At 40.8% G+C, this 13,686-nt stretch overlaps 1 protein-coding gene across 1 annotated transcript in view; it reads left to right on the top strand.

The window, feature by feature from the left end:
• Positions 1 to 11,095, top strand: part of LOC107658573 (tubulin polyglutamylase TTLL7) — a 99,115-nt gene extending 88,020 nt beyond the window's left edge. The window contains exons 21-22 of the mRNA XM_016447165.1: positions 5,929 to 6,102; positions 10,743 to 11,095. Coding sequence (XP_016302651.1) covers positions 5,929 to 6,102; positions 10,743 to 10,860 — 292 coding nt within the window. The 3' untranslated portion in view covers positions 10,861 to 11,095. The remainder of the gene's footprint in view (positions 1 to 5,928; positions 6,103 to 10,742) is intronic.
• Positions 11,096 to 13,686: the final 2,591 nt, after the last annotated feature.

Genomic DNA, 13,686 nt, shown 5'->3' with positions numbered 1-13,686 from the left:
CATTGGCTCGTTTAGTTTACACTCGAAGTAGATTGGTCTATCGAAGCGATATCCCAATTCGTCGGTCACGACGTGACTCATAGTGACCGACTGAAAGTGAACGTCATGTATGTAACCCTCATTCCCTGAAGGAGGGAACAGAGACATCACGTCGTGACTGACGCATTGGGATCTCGCTTCGAGAGACCAATCTACTTCGAGTGTAAACTAAACGAGCCAATGGACATTGGCATTTGATGATTGCATCCAGATGCCGCTGATCACAGCATGAGCATAAAAAGGTAGCAGGTGCAACGCATACCAGGTTTTCGCTGAGGAGCCGATAAGCCGGCCACTCAGCGGTGGTACAGCAGCCGTGGCAAAGGGACGTGACTTCTCCATTCCCTCCTTCAGGGAACGAGGGTTACATATGTAACCGAGATGTTCCCTTTCAGTCGGTCACTCCGAGTCACGTTGTGACCGACGAATTGGGATCCCTATCAAAGCGCCATGGATGCTGCCCATTCCAGTGTCCTGTGCGAGCCTCCTGCACCCCCTTTTTGGTGTAGGCCTGGGCTTGCAACAAGAAGACCAGTCACCGTTGTCGTAGCACTACCCACTCAGTGAGATTGGATAACACTGGGAAAACGTACAACCGTTTAGGTGCATATGGAAGATTAGAGGTGATTGTAACCCTCTTGGAAATGGCAGAAGTCTGCCGGGGAAACAAGGGCTCTGAGGCTAAACTGTGGACTTTACACATATGGGATCCACTTAGGTCCTTACATATGGAACCCAGCCCTCTACTGGTTCTCACGGATTCATCGAGTGAGGGCCTGGCGCCAAACGTTCCACCACGTCTGGCTGCCGAGGGGATGGAGGCGCTCGACAGGGTCTACAGTACGGACTCTCTAGAGCGGTTTTAGCAAGCCAACACTAAACCGGGGCCTCTCAGTGCTTCTACCCGTTTGAGGTGAGAACACAGGAGGATACCGGCTACACACAAAGGCTATAGAATCTAGCAAATGTGTTTGGGCCGGGGCCTCAGGATTACCTGGGAGTCAGCCGGCCCAAACTGTAGGCAGGAATCGTCGACCGAAAATGCGTGCAGGTACTCTACCCTCTTGATGGAGGCCAGTGCAAGCAGGAGCAGAGTTTTCATTAATAGAAACTTCAGCTCAACTGACTGCAAAGGCTCAAATGGGCCCTGCTGTAGTGCTTTGAGCACTAGAAACAGGTCCCAAGAGGGTATAGAGGGTGGCCGGGGAGGATTTAACCTTGTGTGAAGCACAATAACACTTAACTGGTTCCACGGTTGGGCAGAGGGTGTGTAAGTAGGGCCTTTGTTGACGCTCTCGAACCGCCCGCTGCTGCCTGCTGGCGACGGAGGATGAGTGTGGTCCGGTGTTGGTCTGTTCGCAACTCTCCGTGCCCTCTTGGGACCCAGAGATAGAGAAAACTGCTCTCTCGTTGAGATTTTTGGAAACCAGATTCTCCATCCGGCCCTCCTCCGGGGGAGGGAGAGGTGCATTCACCATCCCCCAAAGAGCAGTTCCCTCCCTCTCTGGGTCGCCTGTCCCGGGGATTCTTGCTCTTCTGCTCACCGCCAGGTTTGACGGGGCCTGGACGGGCAGGGCGGCCTGCCTACACCCAGCTCCACGGTGCCGCTTGCTCGAGGCTGCTGTGGATGCGGCACGGGAGCGGGGGTGGACGAGCAGGCTGGGGCGCTGTGGCCGGCAGACGGGTGGAGGCAGCAGCTGCCCGCCAGGGCAGGATGTGACGTATCGCCTCAGTCTGCTTCTGTGCAGCCGAGAACTACTGGGCAAAGCTCTCGACCGTGTCGCCGAAGAGGCCGGTCTGGGACACAGGGGCATTGAGGAACCGAACTTTGTCGGCGTCCCTCATGTCGGTCAGACACAGCCAGAGATGGCACTCCTGGACCACAAGTGTGGACATCGCACGACCCAGAGAACTTGTGGTGACCTTCGACGCTCGGAGCGCGAGGTCAGTAGCGGTTCGGAGCTATTTCAGAACTTCCGGATCGTGACCACTCTCGTGCAGGTCCTTCAGTGCCTTCAGTAACGCCATAGCGTGTAAGGCGGAGGCAGCTTCTCCGTATGAGCACCGCCATATAAGCAACGCCGGACAGACCAGACGAAAGGCCCAGGAGGGGAGCGTCGGGTTTCCCCACTAGGAGGAGGCGGTATTAGGACACAACTGTATCACTACCGACCGCTCCACTGGGGGGATCGCCGTATACCCCATAGCTGCACCACCATCAAGGGTGGTGAGGGAGGAGGAACCAGCAGGTCAGTTTCTGGCAGTAAAAGGTGCCGTTCAAGACCTGGTAAGCTCCTCATGCACCTCTGGGAAGAAAGGCACCGGGGGGGGGCACTGAGAACCAGCCACCCCGAGAAAAAAATCATCCAACCTCGAGGGCTCGGGATGTGGTGGAGGTTTCCACTCAAGCCCTACGCTCTCGGCGGCCCGGGAAATCATAGCCGACATCTCCGGATCTGATTCAGGCCTTGCCACCGTCCCGGAGGGTGGCAGCGCAGCCGAATCTTCCTCTCCAGAGAGGTCTCCCTCCGATGCAGTGAGCAACATCCGGTCGTCGGGAGGAGCACCGAAGGATACCGCTGGTACACTCTTCGAAGAGGGCCCAGCTCCTTTGGCAGCTCGGCTGGTTGCAAAGCGCTAGAGGAGTGATGGTCCCACGAGGGTTGGTTCCCTGAAGAGTTTGCCACCACTGTGACCCTCAGACCGCCCGTGCTACTGCCCGAATTAGTCCTCGCCTGGCTGCCGCCAGGACGAACACTAAAACACTAGGCAGAGGCAACAGAGCTCCGAGATGGTCATCTTCCCGCAATGGGAACATGACTCATCCACGAATGCCACCTCAGTGTGTTTAATGCCCAGATATGTGAGGCAGCGATCGTGACCATCACCCGGCGCCAGGTAACGACCGCATCCAGAAACGCATGGGTGAAACGGCATCTTTAAAAAGACGATCTGTTGTCTTTACAAAGACGTACCCATGTAAACTCTTTCAGGGAATTGCTCTTTTAGGTGCTGAGACGCACAGGGGAGATGGCCGCTTGCAGCACAACAGGGGGTAGTGCAGCATGAAGTGCGCAACCCACTCGACACAGGAACGACCACTGCTGAAGCCCCGTCCGCCAACACAAAAATCTCCCTATAGCGCGTTGAACTCGTCGTCACAAACGAAGATATGGCAGGAGCAGAACGATATTATCGCTCAGCTCCGAAGCAAAAAGCTGGTATGCGTTGCACCTGCTACCTTTTTATGCTCATGCTGTGATCAGCGGCAGCTGGATGCAATCATCGCATGCCAATGTCCATTGGCTCGTTTAGTTTACACTCGAAGTAGATTTGTCGGTCACGACGTGACTTGTAGTGACCGACTGACAGGGAATTACAGTTAAGTCTATTTACCTTTACTTTATTAATTTACTTTCTTGGCACATCATTTCAAAGAAAAAAATGTGTCTTCTTAAAATTTCTTGTTTATTGAACTGTTGTGTAAAAACAATATCACACCCATAATTGTATTCTTGGTCAGAATATCAGTACCGCTGTGATTTACTGTGGCCAAGTCAAAACAGTGCTAATATTCAGAACAACAGTACTCTTTCTTCTGTGATATTGCCTAATTTGTATGTGTCAGAAATATATATTTTGCCAAAAAAATACAATCATTATAGTGGCAAGGCCAATTAAAATATTGCAAAAGTAGTGTGTAACTTGGCAAGAGCTTCCCCAGCTCTATGAAGAATAATAAGCGAAAAATATTCCTAGTTTGTCTAGTTTGTGTCATGTCTAGTTTTAAATGTCCTTCATTTATTAATTATTTCACTTGTAAATGTCACTTAAAATTAGCTGGGAAGAGTGTTTAATGTAAAAACGCATTTAGACAGAACATAACCCCGGCCATGAGAAAAATGGTCTCTGTTTTGTCTTTATTGACTCAATCGTAAGTCTTGATATAGACTTTTACTTCCTCAGAGAGCCGCACATAGAAGCATACACGCTTGCTGTTATAATACACATAGAGCTTTACATGCTGCGATTTTATCAGTTCTGAGCGCAAACAGCGGGGACACCTTCTTATTGACCGCCTTTTTCCTCCAGTCATTGTGAGTGCTTCTCAGGGGCTTTGTGTGGCCCAATCACTCTTGTAATTGCCACAGAGTGAAGGATGTTATATAGCCAGGTTTAGACCATTTGGAGTTGATGAGAGCGAACACAGCTCTAGGGGATTAGAGGCAGTGCCAGCGACCCATGCTGCTTCTGTTTAATCAGGGACTGACGTGTGAAGGTGGCCTGTGAGCCGTTAGCACAGGAAGGAGATAGCAGTGGGAGAGTACTGTAGAGCCTCCCTGCCTGTAATGTACAATTCAAAACCCTAGAAGTTACATTTCATCATCTCTACAATGAAACCTCATTTCCTACACCAAAAGAGAAAAGACTTTTTATCGTTTCTTTCTTCAACAAAAGCCAAATGAACGAGAATCAAATCTTTTAACCTTCATGGTTTGTTCCAGTTATTTTTGTAAAAGCTGAAAGTATGACCTTTATTGCGTCTATGATAGTATATATGATAGTATAAATCTAAAGTTTAAAAATGGTTACTTATTCTGAATTTTGTCTTATTTTCCAGTGAAAATATGTCAACATCCTTCATTGAAAGAATGATACAGTGAACCAAAAATACAAAAAAAACAACAACTTTAATTTGTTACAGCCAAATGAATTTTTATTAAATTATATTTATGATTTGGTTCAAATCTTTAATTTTGATTTAATATTAATCAAATATATATATTTATATTATATTATATATATATATTTTTTTTTGCAAAGACAAAAAATACTTATACAAAGTAAAAAAGATTATTTGTTATAAAGATCATGCACTGAAAAAGTGTGTTGGATTTGCATGATTTAATCATACATTGGTTGTAAATGAATCAATTAAGTAACACAAACATAATTTGTTCACTTGAGCAGATTAAGTAGTATCAAAGTGATTTTATACAGATCCCTGACAGGATTTAATTCATCCAATTTAATTTATATATTTTTGTCACATCACTGAATTGTAATGTAACTTGGCATAAACTAGCAGCAAGCAAGAGCACATAATAGCATGTTTAATATATTACGTAAACAGCTTAAGTAAAGCAACAAAGACATACTCTTTATGTACCTTAACCTAAGCAAAAACTCCTCAAGACATTAAAAGAATTACATTAATCAAAAGCAAAGAAATGAAGTTTAGAAAGAGAAACAAAATTGTATCTGTTATCCCATTTTTTTTTCAGTGTACAAAAATGTAACTCTGGCTTAGTCAGGAAAATAGTTTTTCAGTAATGCAGAAAAAAAAAATCTGCTGTAAAGCAGTTCTAAAAAGAGGACAATAGTAAATTTATAGTACATTTTCCAGTTAAAGTCAGTTCATCGTTGATTCAGTGATATCATCGTCCAGCTCAGTTCAGTTCTCCTCAAATAGTGTCTGTGCAAACAAGCCCACAATATTGCCAAATATTAAGTGTCCCCAACTAAGCAAGCCAAAAGGCGACAGTGGCAAGGAACCAAAACTCCATCAGTGATAGAAATGGAGAAGAAACCTTGGGAGAAACCAGGCTCAGTCAGGGGGCCAGTTCTCCTCTGGCCAGATGAACCAACATGGCGTGGTTTATTTTGAGGCTGCAACACAAGGAAGACTGGACTGGCATCACTCAGAATATTCATCCAGTTCCTTCTTATTTTTATTTAATTTCACCTTGTAAAATGTGACATCCATTTTTTTACTGTTTTGAATCTTTAAAAGATAACTATGTCATTCTGTTACTATGTTATAAAAGTATGCATACCATGATATATAATGTAGACTGTAGGATTTATGTGTGTATTTTCCTCCAGCAGGCCATCATGGGAGAGTGTTTTCAGTAAGAGCAGTGAGGTGGTGACCGCGCAGGAGCTGAGGTGCTGCCAGCGTGTCGTCCAGTTGTGTAGAGACTGCCTGCTTGTAGTCTACAAGTTTGTGGCTGACTCCCGTGGTTCGCTCAGTGGACTTAGCCCAGACTGGGATGACACAAGGTATAGTTACTTCATCAAGTGTGCATGACAACACTGCTATAAGAACGTACTGACACTCACATCACCATTAGTACAGTTGACACTGCAGAACGGCATTTGATGTGAAAGTTCAATAATGAAAGAAAATCAAGTGGTTCATTGCATCATGCAACCTCATTTAAAGCAGGGGACGTCCACATCTTAAACTTTTGCAAACTCTGGGACTAAACTCTACTGATACTGCATTCACGTTGAATTTACGACAATTATGAAATGACAACTCAGAGATTCTAGTCTAAACTTTCCACATGCTCAGACACAGTTACACAGACACAGACACATTTTGTTTCTATTTCTTTGACATGTTCAATTCAGATTTCTACAAATGTGATTAGCTGAATCGGGTTTGTTAGGTCTTTACACTGCAAAGGTGGAACAGAAGCTGCAACTGAAGTGGTTTTTATACATAAAGAGGTGCTTATAACACTATAAAATTACATTTACTCAAGAATTACAAATCACTAGACACAATAAATCACACTGATTCTTAAAATACGGTCACATTTACCATTGCTATCTATTATTATATTAAAAACTATTTATTTTTATTCTTAAGTATGAATGTCACCTAAAAATATTTACAATACATTCTATGAAAACAAATCTCATCTATTTAACATTAAAGCAAATAAATTTTGTGTTAAGGGTGTTTAGTTATTTTTTGAATGCAAAAGTACAATATACTGAAAAAAATTACTTGGATTAGTATTTTTAAAATCCAGTAATTTCAATAGAAATCCACATCATCTGGAGTTTCATGTGAGGGTGAAAAAGTTCCCCACACAGATTTATTTTCTTATAAATTCAGTGTGACCAACAGAAAGCTTCTTGGTTTGAAAGTGACTTCTGTTTGAGATGTGCTTTACGCATCACAACACTGTTAACAATGGATAAGGGACTTTTTGTCAACCAAATATCACCAGAATTTCTCTCCTATGACCATACCTTTTTTGCGCAGAGCATTTTTATTTTTATTTGATAGAAAATGTTGTATTATTAGAGCTGATCAGCTCAATGTAATTCATCCACCTTTTTGACGTGCTTATGCAGATTTTGTATGAATTTTACCTGAGATTACAGGGTTTAACTTTATTGTGATGGCATGACAACAAAGTTGAAATATTGAACAGTTTGCCTGCATTGTAAGTGCCTTTGCCAACACAGTTTCCTACATAACCTACATAAGCTTAAGGACTTTAGTGTAACTTAGAATCATGCAGAATTATTTAGTTTGAATTCCGTCTTTCGACCCTGACTTGTTGACTGCCGTGTTTGCTGGACATCTCTCATCCTGTGATTCTATCCCCTTGGGCTGTATCTTTTGGTTTTGGATTTGAACCTTTGTCCACCTGCTTGCTTCTTTTTTGTTTTTTTGCTGGATTTCCATGGAGAGACCAGCCAGTCATTTTCAATATCCTCTCCCCTCTCCATCCAGCCAATATCCGCTCTCTTCTCACACTTGTGTTCTCTCAGGACATGCCTCATTGACGACTCATTGCTGGAACGGCCCTTGGGGATCCGTTATTTTTCAATCAGCCAGCATCTGCTTTGCCTCGTTAGGAAATTGATGCCTGGGTAACAGTCTCATCCTCGCTTCTTACTCCATCGCCTCCTCCACCTTCCTTGTTCAGATCCATCAGGTGACTGTCCTCTCTCTTGGCTAGAAGGAGAAGAGGTCAAGTGACAAGAAATGTGCACTTTGTCCAAGAGATTAACTGTAACCATAAGTCAATACAAAATCAAAACTCACCTCATATACTTCGTTTTCCAGATTGTACGATATATCAGCACACATATATCAATTCCAAGAAATGTGTTTGGAATCTTTGATCAAAATATAATAACTTGCTCTGCCTGAAAAAAAAACTACTTTTCATTTGACATCACCCAAATCCTTTTATTTGTATGCCCCGCCTCTAACCATCTGTTATATGTATGCAATGCCAATGTGTTTTACCATCCAATCAATTTTATATGAACAAAATCCAAAAAGTCCCACGCTACATTTTTGTAATTTGGAATTTTTTCAGGTTTTGGAGATACGGTACGTGATTTACCCATCATAAACACAAAGTGGTGCAAAACTTTACTTTTAAAAGTTACATTGTTGCATTACTCCTAAAAAAAGTAACTAATTACTGTAGATATATTCATTTATAATTTGAGCAATCTAGTTTGTGCTTACTGCTCGATTGCAGTGTACAGTCTTATGTTGATAAATAAGAAGAAAAGTTACATCTGTTATGCATTTGAAAACAGAACTTGGGCATTATGGTGAAGTTTTAATAAAGCATTACTTCAAAAAGGGGTTACATGTAAGCTATTACCACCAAACTCTTTAGAATTCAGTGTTTAGTCATTTAAAGTAATAGCAACCTGTACAATAATTTTAGAATGAATGAAAGCAGGACACTTTCATGGTTGCACAACAACATGGTTGCATAAGATAAAACGGAAAGTTTTGTGAGAATTTTTATCAGGATGTAAAACTACGGAAACCTTTCTTAACTTTTGAGAACCGTAATATGATATTTGGTGGATAAGGAAGTCTCCATTTTCTCTCAAAGTGTCTAAAAGTACCCTCTCAAAGTTTTATGCAGCGTGTGGCAGTTGGGTGATAGAGTGTAGGCTTTAAACAAGCAAACAGACGTGAGATATGTGCAGATCTCCGAGCGATTGAGTGTAATTAGTAAAGCACACACACGTTCGAAGGTTAGACAGCTGGCGGTTCTCTAGGGGCTTTGCACTGGCAGGTTTTTCCAAGAACTGCTCAATGATCAAAAGCCAAAGACCTGGAGGAATCCTCACAGAGGTCCAATTAAACACTGCCTGCAGCCTGATTGGACCCTGCATGATGGAGCTCTCTCATGGATGAGACTTCCTTACAGGGAATTCTTCAGAGCCAGAAAGGCTCACCTCCATATATGTTCATATTTGAATTTCATATTCCTTTGACATTTCCTTTTGTTGACCAAACTCAGCAGTCTGTAGTATAAAATATGGTAATGAGGCTCAACCCCAACCCAAAACCATTTCCTGAGAACTCACCTGTCTGGAGTTCCCGTAGGGAAGAACCAAAGCATTGGGTCTGATTTTTAAAGCTTTAATGAAAGGAACATAGGGAAAGATTACGTGCGCATAATGTGAAAGGTGGCTCAATGTGTGCATTGGACATATTTATCGATATTCATCATTGTCCAGGGTTTTATGCTCCATAACACACAATGCAGGACATCTGCATTTATTATTATGCATTACCGATTGGAGTAAATGCATTGCAAATACATGCCTAGTGCAGTATCATGAGTAGATTCTTTCTGCAGCAGGGGCTTTAGAACAAATCTTCTTTTGTTAGATAAGAAGCGGTCCTAATTTGTACTGGCATTATGTTTTGCTGTCATAACTACAGCGTTGCATTCGTACAAAGCCACTTTCTGGGCTTGCTTCGTGTGATTTAATTAAAAAGACACGCGACACTCCTACTATTGTTTTTTTTTTTTTTTTTTTAAATATCCATTCATACAAACAATGATTTGAATACACTTGAATACACAACCTTTTCAATTTTTGAATTGTTATAAAATATATCTGAATAAATGAATTTCTTGAAAAATACTTAGGTATTAAAGGGATAGTTTACGCAAAAATGACAATTCTGTCATCATTTACTCACCCTCAAGTTGTTCCAAACCTGTATGAGTTGCTTTCTTCTGCTGAACATAAAAGAAGATATTTTGAAGAAAGTGAATAACCAAACCATTGACTTACATTGTATGGGGGAAAAAATGGTATTGAAGTCAATGGGGACAAGAAATTGTTTGGTTGGCAACATTCTTCAAAATATCTTCTATTGTGTTCTGCAGAAGAAAGAAATTCATACTTTTTTTAAAATTTATTCATATTTACATTTTATTATTTATGATTGGTTACAACTGTCTTTTACATACATAAATCTAAACCTAAATCTTTAACTTTTGCAAAAACATATGAAACAGAACATATGAAAAGAACTTGAGTTCATTACTAACTATTAGAAATGTATGAACTATATAGACATCCATATTTGTCATTCCCCCAAAAAACTTTTTATTTACCACTACTAAAATAAAAAAAGGCAGCTAGCTGTTTATTTAAGCTATTTTGTGTATTCAGTGTATTGAGCACAACTTGTGTTTTATTGTCACTGTTATTTAATTAATTAACAGTTTAAATTGCCTTGCTTCGAGTGGAATTATAAATAAGCTGCTCTGCAGTTAGATAGTGTGGGTCGTCAGCTGTCCAGGATGGTTACCCTCCTTGTCTCTGTGTAGGCCATAATTATCTAACCTGTTATCCTCTCTCAGAACATCCTGTGCATTAAACAAGTTCTTATCTGTTAAAACAAGTCACGTTCAGCCACTCGTGTCACTCATTGTTAAAAACGGCACAGTGTAAACGTGAGGGTCAGCGGAGGGGACCGGAATCTAAAGCATCAGCTGGAGGAGGATTGGAAGCGGAGAGGGAGGAAAAGTGCCTGATCTTTTTAGCTGACCTTTGTGCGTCTAATCCTGTTTTTGAGTCTGGCCAACCCCCATGTCTGATTCCTCTCTCCGTCTGTGTAGGTATCTGCTGCCAGTCACCTCCCAGTTCATCATCAAGTGGCCGTCATCTAGCTTCGGCCGCTCGACGTCCTCCACTCACCCCCGAAGCGTCTTTACCGCACGGATGGGTCACTTCTGATGGCCACTGTACTCCGAAACCTGCTGGGGGAGACCATATCCAGACTTTAGATATCCAGACCTGAGGGCATAACGTCTGAGACCTTCGCAAACTCCAGCAGCATATTTAAGGGGATTTGCCCATCTGCATTGTTAATGCATCAGATGCATATGATCGAGCAGTCCCTGCCTCCTGTTCGCTGTAAAATATCTGCTGCGTTGCTATCTCCTTTAGAATGCTTGTAAAGATGAAGAACATGAATTTATTTTCAAGACACATTTTATTCAATGGATTCCAGTGACTTTTTCAGTGTCATGGAAAAAGAAAAAGGTCATGTTCAAGTTGTTTTTTTTATTTTTAACCATGGTGTAATTTCCTTTTCACAGTTTTTCCCTAAATCATTTTATCGATTAATATACAACGTGATGTCACTTTCTTAATAGTAACTTTATATTTTAGCTCATTTAGTCTATTTTAAATTCTTCTCAGAATTAAAATTTTAACAATATGGGGTCGTTCACACAGGATCTTGACAGATTGAACAGCTTTTAACTTTTCAAGGCACCTGAAAACATTCATATCGTGAGGGGGAAAAAAGTGTTGCAACAGCCAGAGATTTGTATTCCAGTGTGGGGGACCTTGTGTATGTTTCATTTGATTGACAAATCAGTTTGAATTATTCATTAAAAAAAAAAAAAAAAAAAACAGGTAGCACTTTACTTAAAGCCTTTATGTATAACGTATTGTAAAGTTATTCATTATGTGTTCTCTAATGCATTATATCTTTTCATAAATAATTATAACCAAAGTTAAAATGCATTATATTATTTGAAGGTTTGTATGTCATGTGTTTTAATGCATTTATATGTTCTAAACGTGTAACAATGAATAGATAAGTATTATAATGTATTAGAACTGTGGTTACAATTATTCATGAGATCATACAATGCATTATAAGGTATATTATAAGGGATAATTAATACATTAAAACTACTTTTATAATTCATTATAAATATAGGCTTTAAGTAACGTGTTGCCGAACAAACAAAACATGCATGTGTGCATGCAGTCAGGAAGGACAACACAATATAAAGTTGTCACATGCAATTGACAAGCTCGCATCCTAATATTTTTTTTTTAATATGCCATTCTGCAGAAAAAAATAAATGCATAAAAATTGTAGATGAAGAGCTTAAAAATCGTGCAAATGGAATGTGTCCTGTGTGAATGCCCCCCTAAGAATGATTTAGAAAGGGAAAGAGTTAGTATTAAGGGGTTAGGTGTTGAAATTGGAGTCAGGTTTAGGGTTAAAGGTTAGGTGTATGGTTTTATGAGTATTATAGAGTTAGGAATTAGAAATGCTTACTGTTTGAGTAAATGCTTTGCATTATACTAGACTGTAGTTGCCTGTTCTGAACTAAAAGCTGAGATCACCTATCAACTTAAGGGACACAAGTCTCTTTTGCATAACTTTTATGAGCCATATTGTGTAGATGCAAATATGAACCTCAGCGTCTGAGCTGTCTGATGTGCAGTGCTGATGAAAGGGATTTTTAATATTGCTGCTGGTAGAGTATGTTTGGTAAATTCTCTATGAGCTCAATGTGCTAAAACTTGGATGGCTGCATCTTGAAGATACTTGAATTAATTTATGTTGTTTATTTTATTAAAAGGTCTGTGTTTACATCTAATTTCAAGTTTGTTTTAAACATGCTTGTTCATTTTAACCATGGCATTACCAATGTATCAGTGGCTTTATGAACGGAATAAACTTTTATGAGAGTACTGTAATAAGTGCTAATCGCAGAGCTTTGCTTTGGATCTAATTAGGATAAATGTTCATGTAGTGTTTTAGTAAAAGTGACCTGGATGTGCCAGCTCAAACCACGCTGTGCCAACACTACTCACAACCAGCAGTGTGTTATTGAGGAGCTCTAAGTGACTGTTGGCAATATTTATCATTCAATATCATTCATGGGATTTTCTGTTCAGAATGTGCTGTTTAAAAACCTCGGCTGCCGGGTTTTCTTGTTCTGGTAAGTAAGAAAAACTGTAGTGACAGTGTTCTGACAGCCAACTATGTAATTTCCACTGAAAACAGCGATAGCCCAGCATTTATTCATCAGACCATTTCAGGTCATTTTGCCCAATGTACCATCATGTCACAATGCCAAATATTATTTTTGCCTGGATTTTCATTCAGGAGAATGGTTTTTAATAGCAATAAAAGGCTTAAAACATCTAAACAGACTCCAGAATTCTAGTTGAGAATCTCATTGAGCGGCATCTGACCTTTCTGACTTCTGCTTCTTTCTCCTGAGGGTTTCTTAACACAAGGTACCTTATATGCACCACACATACACTTCCACAGCATGACACTTCATGTCATTCCACACAGTCTTGCGTGAGATTCCAGAGCATAACCTTGTCATGTTTTGATCTAACCTAAGGTCATTCTCGAAAACTAAAAACTACACCGTAAAACTCCTCGTTTCTTCCCTTGTCTCTTACAACAAAAGAAAGACCGTGACAGAGTTACTTAGCAACAGCTGAGAGAAGCATTGAGATTGAAACGTGTTAACACCTCTGTGATTCTTGAATCAAGGAAATTGTCAACGAAGTGTCAACAAAGTGTCAGCAGCTGACACTTGATGTGAGTTTTGATTAAAGTCAATATATTCTGCTTACAGTATTTTTTGCAGTTTTGCTAGCGTCAATAGATTTGCTGTCCTTAGTTAACGTGCTTTTACACTGACAGCGATTTAATTTAAGTTGCTGCACTGTTGTTTGGCTGTAGTTATTACTACTTTACTGCAGTATTCAACTGTATCAAGGGAAAGATCATGT

The sequence above is a fragment of the Sinocyclocheilus anshuiensis genome, unplaced genomic scaffold, assembly GCF_001515605.1.
Source record: "Sinocyclocheilus anshuiensis isolate Anshui unplaced genomic scaffold, SAMN03320099.WGS_v1.1 scaffold1957, whole genome shotgun sequence".
In the NCBI taxonomy this organism is placed as follows: domain Eukaryota; kingdom Metazoa; phylum Chordata; class Actinopteri; order Cypriniformes; family Cyprinidae; genus Sinocyclocheilus; species Sinocyclocheilus anshuiensis.
This window is presented reverse-complemented; position numbering and strand designations above follow the sequence as displayed.